Source organism: Falco biarmicus, chromosome 4 (assembly GCF_023638135.1).
Source record: "Falco biarmicus isolate bFalBia1 chromosome 4, bFalBia1.pri, whole genome shotgun sequence".
Classification (NCBI taxonomy): domain Eukaryota; kingdom Metazoa; phylum Chordata; class Aves; order Falconiformes; family Falconidae; genus Falco; species Falco biarmicus.
The window spans coordinates 44,505,260-44,513,595 of NC_079291.1; the positions used below are offsets into that span (position 1 = coordinate 44,505,260).

General features: G+C 44.5%; 1 protein-coding gene across 1 annotated transcript; it reads right to left on the reverse strand.

Annotated features, from left to right (window-relative positions):
* Positions 1–974: 974 nt before the first annotated feature.
* Positions 975–8,253, reverse strand: LOC130147769 (syncytin-1-like). Its single transcript, XM_056335410.1, has 2 exons — positions 6,521–8,253; positions 975–3,197 (listed from the first exon to the last, which is right to left on the reverse strand). Exon 2 carries the CDS (start codon positions 3,064–3,066, stop codon positions 1,852–1,854), a length of 1,215 nt encoding a protein of 404 aa, XP_056191385.1. The 5' UTR covers positions 3,067–3,197; positions 6,521–8,253; the 3' UTR covers positions 975–1,851.
* Between the last annotated feature and the right edge of the window lie 83 nt (positions 8,254–8,336).

Sequence of the window (8,336 nt, forward strand, 5' to 3'; positions counted from 1 at the left end):
CTGCTTGTATGTTGCTTTCACATATACACTGCTGTGCATAATTCATTCACGCCAATCTTAATTTTTCTGTTGCAGTCTCCATGTCAGCAAACAGCTACCTCTGTGGTGGTCAGTGCACAACTATGGGTCTCTCAACACAGTAGATGAGTATCATCAGGCCCTTGTTTTGCTTTAAAATACATCACTTGTCTGACACTGCACGGGGAGGCCTTGCTTGTACTTGTGAAGGCATGCTGCTGCCCCACAGATCCCAGCAACAGATGCAATTTAATGAGCAAACGTAGAAAACATGTTTAAATCAGCTTTCTAGAATGGTATTAAATACAATTTACCATTAGCTGTATTTGTCATTTAACAGGGTAGCATTAGTTTAGCTGTGTCTCGTCAGCAGCAGTTTCAGCAGAGGGGCCCAGCTGAGAGCAGGAATCTGTTTTGGTGACATCACACGCTGATGTCACGTTGTGCCAGTTATGAAACTGCTGCCAGGCAGCGCGTGTTCTGCTGCAGCCTGAGCACATCTAAGGGAGGGCCTACAGCTTTGTGGGGTGGATCCAAGGAAACATGCATCACCTTTTAGCTTTTTGTTGTTGTTGTTGAGGGAGGTTTCTGCCACATGGGCTAACTGAGCCGCATGACTGTCATCATGAGAGTGCTAGTGGGAAACAGAAGACATGCACGAAGGCAGGGGGAGGCAGCACTGTGGCTGTGCTTACCCCAGTCACTGTAAGTTGGTGTGGCACTTGGAGTGAGGAAACAAAGAACAGTAGTCAGATGAAAGAGAGAAAGAAACTACTAAACCCCCCAAATAATTGGAAAGCACATGGAAAAAATAGCAGAAGGCATACAAAAGGATGAATATTGATACCAAAATTTGGAGTTTCCCAGCCCCCTTGCCTTCCAGCACTCCTGGCTGAAGCGGGAGGCTAGGTGCAGCTGAGCCAGGATTCTGAGATAAAAACTCAGTAACAACAGAGTCGTTATTAAGCAAGTATTCTTTATTTGCAACACTGGGTGCATAGGGGATCGCTCCTCCCCGTATGCACACCTCAGCTCCATTCCCAGTATTTTTATGATACTACCTAATACATATGCATAACATTTCCCAGAAAACTAATACATATTTAAACTGTTTCCCAAAACGTTTTACGTATTTTTCTGCCTCTTCACGCACCCGTGCTGCCACCTTGAGGGTCTTCTCGGGGGTCTTCTGATGAAGGCTCGAAGTCTTTGTCAGCATAAACTTTCGACCCGGGGTCTCTTGCACACGGGCGGTTCATTTCTGCTGACTTACAACTTTACTGTTCTGACAGACACCATCCTGTTCCTTAGTTAAAGGAAACATATACCTTCCTTTGTAGCAGTCATTTATCGTTGCCCAAAGTTATTTATGACATACCCTTATGGTTCTACATCCCCTTATCTAAACTCCCAGACCTCAAATATGTAGCAACTAAGTCTCTTCCCTACATTCTACTGACCTTAGTACATTGTAGGAAGGTTAGTAAACCCCTGCCAACTCACCAAAGTTGACCAATCTCTTGTTCTTTTAACCATTATATATCAATGCCCCCTTTTTCTGTCCTTTGTAAATTCTTTTGCAAAATTTTATATTTAGCCATTTCCATTTAATGTCTGTTTAAAATATTTTCCTGTTTATACCTGATGTCTTATCTTATTCTTTTTAAATATGTCATCATACCCAGTCAATGATTGTTTACAACACCAAAAGGTACACTGAATCAAGATACAGGTAATTATTACTAATATTACTGTTCTAGCAAATATTTTTTTTAGCCATAGAAGGTTTGGAAGTCATGATATTAACGTCTTCCAAACCTCTTCAAAACCCCACTAAGTATCATCTTGGCTTACTTTATGTAAAATCTGAACCTTGTTCCATATCCTATTGATATCTGTTTCAATTTGATTACTTTGGTCTACGTATACACAACAACTTTGATTTATTATCATGCATACCCCTCCTTCCTTTAGCGTAATTAAGTCAAGGGCCATTCTATTCTGGATTACCACCTTACTTAAAGATTTCACTTCCTGGTTCAATCTATTTATCGCATCTGTTGTTAAATTAAACATTTGTTCAATTTCTGCAGACATGTTCACTGCTGCCTTTTCTAATTCACTAACTCCTAACCATGGAATAAACCACCTAACAAAACTATGGTATCCCATATTTCTTATAACAATGGGGTTTTCATCTCTCTTAATACGTCTCCAGACATTACGATAGATCCCTGGAGGAGGAGACGTCTGGTTATAAATTTGATCTTGAGTGGTTAAATATCCTATGGTGCACATACCTGACCATCCTGGGGGAAGCTGCTTTCTGCTAAACCCATCCCCACATAACCACCAGTATCCTTGAGGAAGTTTACAGGGCCCGTGTGTCGCAGTTAAATTTGCTCCCAAAAATCTCCCTGCTTTACACCAACCGTATGCCCAATTAGCATCTTGTCCTGATGGATTATAACCTTGTAATTGGGTGCTGTTACAAAAATCTATTACAGTTATATTTCCAATTTGATCAACATTCCAATTTCCCACGTGGACGGTAGTTCTATTTATCCAGTAATCATTCCACCCATCAGACTGGGAACAAGTGTTTTGCCCTGGGTTTCCAGGACATGCTCCTCCTGTCTTGCTTCGAGCTTTCCAATGACAGTTATTATCACTTTTCATAAATACCGTGGTGGTTAGGTTTAATATTTGTAAATCAAATCTGGGCCCCAACTCATATGTTTTATCATCAAATAGGCAATATCCTCCACCATCGCCTGGCTTTTTCCAAAAGTCTGGCCAGGTAGGCCATTTGCCATCAAGATAATTCCAGTTTTGAGAGGCCACCCCATACAGGGGTGTTACCAGCCCTCCTGTAGGAAGAGAGGTACATATCCAGCATTCCTTAGCCTTCGTAGCATTAACAATCATTTGCAATGTTTGAAGACGGGTATTGTTTACCCACGCTTCAGTTTCTAAAATCCTTACAGCTGTTACAATCAAGATCGGAATAACTTTATACAGGTGTCCCTGATCCTTTTGGCAGTCCATTGTGTCTCCAGAGATTTCTTTACCCGTCAATAATATATCCACGCAGGTTCCTCCTTTATCTTGATTGCATGCAGTAAAGGTGGCCAACAAAACTCAATAGGGTCCATTCCACTTCTCTTGTAGAGGATCACCTGCAAAAGCAGAAGTCCATAGTTGTATATCCAGAGCCAACACCACCCAGTCATACCCAAGAACATCCGCAGGTCTTTGGCTGTAGACAGTTCTGGTGTCTGGCAAATTGCTTCTTTCCACACCACCCAGCTCGTGTTGTCCTCCTGCTATTTCATATCCTAAGACACTCGAGTTTGAATTAGTTGTGCCTTGTGTTTGGATACTTGGTACCTGCTCCATCCCAAAAAGTTCAACAAATCAACAGTCCATTGTATACATTCCTCTTTGGTTTCAGTAGCTATTAATAAATCATCTACATACCGTAACAGGGTCCCTGTTTCAGTGGGTGGGTTCCATAATTCAAGTTCCCCTGCTAATTGGTTTCCGAATATTGTAGGACTGCTCTTAAATCCCAGAGGTAACACAGTCCAAGTTAACTGAGTTTTTCTTCCACGTTTTCCCACTGAAATGCGAGTAACTTCTGACTCTTTTTAGCCAGGGGCAAGCAGAAAAAGGCATCCTTCAAATCCATGATGGTGAACCGTATTTGCTTATCATTTGATTTAGTTAGCAATGTATATGGTTTAGCTACTACTGGGTAAATGTCTTCCGTTATCTTATTGATAGCTCTCAAGTCCTGTATTAATCTACAGTTTTTCCCACCTGGCTTCTTCATAGGCAAAATAGGGGTATTATATTCCAATTCACATTCTATTAATAAACCATATTCTAAAAAGTTTGTCTATAATTTCTTTAATGCCTTTTTAGTCTTCCCTTTTCAAGGGGTATTGTTTAATCTATACAGGACAGGCCCACCACCCTTTTTATTTCTACCACTACAGGCAAAGAATTTTTGGCTTTACCTGGAATTTCCGAAGCCATACTCCTGGACATACCTGATTAGAAATTTCTTCTAGTTCACGTCGTTCTTCCTTCTCCACTTCTAGCTGTATCAATGATAGGCTTAAAACTTCAATTAAATCTTTATCTCTAACCTTTAACTTAATTTCTCTGTTTTTAAAAGTTATCATTGCATCCAATTGTTCCAATAAATCCCGTCCTAACAAAGACTTAGTAGAGTTAGGCACATACAAAAAATTGTGTATGCCTATTTGCTTTCCTAATCTGTATTTCAGTGGTTTACAAAAAAACGCTTTTTCTTGGCAGCCAGTAGCCCCCACAACTGTCACATATTCATGACCCAATGGAGTTAAGTCTTAGAATTCCTGGTGGGTACAGGGGCATCTTATTCAGTATTAAACAATTTCATCTTCTTTGGTCCCTAGATTTACTTTGACCAGTGGATCTGCTAGGGTAGGTTCCCCAGGTCCCCATCAGTCTAACTCCAATTCAGCAACCACTGCTTCTTGGGATGTGTTCAACTTAGGACAGGCATTCTTCCAGTGCCCAGTTTCTTTGCAGTATGCACACTGGTCCTGTCCTAGTGGGAACGGGTTCAGTCTTCCACCTCTTTCAGCTATACCTCCTCTTCCACTACCTCATCCTCTTAAACTATTTCCCTTACCTGCTTCCACTTGTCCCAATGCAGCCACTGTGGCCAAGGCTATTGTACATCCTAGTCTCTTTCTATCATCTTGATCCCTATTTCTATATACTCAAGATGCTTCTTCCAATAACTTTTCTGTATTTCAGTTATCTGGTGCCCCTATTTCTTAAGTTTCCTTCTAATATCCCCTGCAGACTTTCCCAAAACCAAACCGGTTAACTGCTGCCTCCCCTCCTCAGAGGAGGGGTCTAAAGTAGTGAATTTCTGCATGGCCTGCCTCTTTCTATCTAAAAATTCCATTGGTGTTTCTGACGGTCCCTGTTTTATTGCATATTAAGCTGACCAGTTCACCGTTTATGGTATTGCATTTTCCAATCCGAATTTTATCCAGTTCTGGTAACTCTTTAAAAGAGCATAATCAGCTGGATCATCATAATCCCACTCTGGCATTGTGGTTGGAGTATGATTCTCCACCCATCTGGCTAAAGTACGCACAGTAATTTGGGCCCTAACATGGGTACGGGCTTTTTTTAACACCAGCTGTTTTTTTAGTTTCTCTCAGTGCATCTAATAACACATCTAATATCTCCCCAGTTGGGGTCCTGGCTTTTAACCATCAGCTCAAATCATTTTGCCACCCCTAAGGACCATCTTGATAGCTTTGCACAGCTAATTTCCAAGTATCTAAATCTGCTATGGTAAAAGGTGCCTTTATTCTCATCTTTCCATTTGGTCCGATTGGCTGTCTCAGAGGGGCTTGGATCAGTTTTGCTCCTGGTCCAGGCAGTAATTGGAGCAAAATTTTCACCACTAGCTGCCTCCCAGTGTCCACTCACTGCCCCTTCTTCTTCCTCCAGATCCCCTAATTCAGAAGGGTCTGGGGATGATGCTGGTCCTGCTGGGGCCATTGGTGATACATAATCCTCTATGCTGACCTCCTGACGTTCCCTCTCCTTCCATTTTTCTAATTTCAAACACCTCTCTCCAATACTACAGGCTGAACACCACCTCTTCATTCTAGGTCCTTGTTGGTTATTCTCCTTTTCCAAAGCTAAACCCAGGGGATCTTGTGGTGTGAGACTGATTCCACAACCTCTCTGCCACTTGGGATGATTTCTAAGGGTGAAGAACCTATCAGCATATACTACTACCTCATCCCATTTTCCTTCCCTCCTTAAAACCAATATTAATTGTAAAAGTGTATTATAGCGTGTGGTCCCACTTTTTTGGCCACTTTTCTCCATCATCTAAAGTATCCAATGGCCACCACCGATTACAATATTTGATCAAAGTCTTTTTGTTAACAGATCCCCCTGGGATCCCTCCTACATCTTTCCAATGGGCTAAAATACAACCTAAAGGGCTTTTCTTCAAAATTTCGATGCTCTGCTGAGCACCATTTTTAATATTAAATTTTAAAATTCACCACTCACTTTGCTCGTCTCTGGCTGCCTCCCTTGCAGGAAAACAGAACCATGGCTCGGAGCTCCGCTCTTGCTTCATACTATTCATACGTCTCACACACACACAGGATCCCACAGCCACGCTTAGCACACTTAAAAACATAACAGACCTACACAGATCACACAAATAACACAACTACTACCGTTGAAAACACCATATCCAAAACTGTTTTACCATTATCAATACTATAAAAGGGATTCCAAAGTCAAATGCTAATAAGTCAGCAAAATCAAATGTATACCAAACTGGTGCTAGCAACTGGGTTTTCCTATGGGAAACAAAATTTGTGTTTTACGGGAAGCTTTACAAATGGTTAACCTTTCCAAAACCAAATCCAAAATCCTGGGATAATACTAGAAAACAAATTAATACCTTTCCCAAAGATGGTCCTTGTCTGCTCCCGCAGTGATCCCAGTGAGGGGTCCCTCTGGGAAATCCCAGGGGCACCCCAGGGAGCCCTGTTCTCAGTGGGTCCTTCAGCCAAGCAAAGAGGGTCCCATCTGCGTCGCCAGATAGATACCAAAATTTGGAGTTTCCCAGACCCTTGCCTTCCAGCACTCCTGGCTGAAGCGGGGGGGTAGGTGCAGCTGAGCCAGGATTCTGAGATAAAAACTCAGTAACAACAGAGTCGTTATTAAGCAAGTATTCTTTATTTGCAACACTGGGTGCATAGGGGATCGCTCCTCCCCGTATGCACACCTCAGCTCCATTCCCAGTATTTTTATGATACTACCTAATACATATGCATAACATTTCCCAGAAAACTAATACATATTTAAACTGTTTCCCAAAACGTTTTACGTATTTTTCTGCCTCTTCACGCACCCGTGCTGCCACCTTGAGGGTCTTCTCGGGGGTCTTCTGATGAAGGCTCGAAGTCTTTGTCAGCATAAACTTTCGACCCGGGGTCTCTTGCACACGGGCGGTTCATTTCTGCTGACTTACAACTTACTGTTCTGACAGACACCATCCTGTTCTTTAGTTAAAGGAAACATATACCTTCCTTTGTAGCAGTCGTTTATCGTTGCCCAAAGTTATTTATGACATACCCTTATGGTTCTACATCCCCTTATCTAAACTCCCAGACCTCAAATATGTAGCAACTAAGTCTCTTCCCTACGTTCTAGTGACCTTAGTACATTGTAGGAAGGTTAGTAAACCCCTGCCAACTCACCAAAGTTGACCAATCTCTTGCTCTTTTAACTGTTACATATCAATACCAAAGGCCAAATTTAGCCACATGTAGATGCCATGTGCCCATAACGTCATCATTTAAATTACAATTTAACTGAATGTGTATAACAGTATTTAGGTTATTTAATTATAATTATATTCTAATTTGTAAAAGTTTTTTTCTGCTTGTGGTATACTCTTTTAACTCCTTGCAAAATATTTTCAGTACTCCAGGAAGGCATCTTTGGGTGGCGATTGTGAGGGACATGACCCCAATGACACATACTCTTGAGAATCTGTTCCACGCGCAGTGTCCCCGTGGATGGGATCCTCCCGCTGACACCCCACGGGGCTGGCAGCTACAGCGTACCCCACTTTTGGCGGCAGCTCCCCAGCACCCCTTGGCCAGGGCACTGGAAGGCTTCGGCTGCGCAGCGCCCTGGTACGGGGGTTCAGGATGCCCTTGGGCTCAAAGCACCCTCTGCTTCTGCACAGGGGCCGGAGGGCAGGCACAGCCCCAGCACTGCCTGCGGCCTGCCCCGCTGCCAGCCTTCCTAACCCGCCACCCTTTGTCACCAGCCGTCCCTTCCTGCCACCCGCGCCAGGGGAGCCTAGCTCCGGCCGTTTCCCTGAGGTGACGGCCCCCGGGCACGGGCTGCCTCACCGCCCCCGGGTGGCAGCGGGCGTCCGGCGGGGCCGTCCCTGCTCCTCGCCCTGGGCATCCCCGGGGCCTGGCTGCAGCCGCACGCCGCCTCCGCCTCCTTCCCCCGCCAGCCGCGCCGCTTCCCGCGCCGGCGGCCCCCACCGCCCTGCCCGGCCCGGCCCTCCCCGCCCGGGGGGATGGCTCGCCCCTCGCTTCCCTCCGCCCCGGTAACTGACGGTTTGATCCTGCGCGCGGCGCCGCCGGGAAGGCGGGAACTCGGAGGCTGGTGACTGACCTGGCTGCGAGGCGGCGGCGCGCGGGGCGGGGGTTGGCGACCCGGAAGCGTTACCGTTTCCCGCCGCTTCCGGGACA

What these genes read in the sequence shown, in the direction of transcription:
- LOC130147769 (XM_056335410.1), bottom strand. Translation starts at nt 3,066, where the DNA reads ATGGACTGCCAAAAGGATCAGGGACACCTGTATAAAGTTATTCCGATC.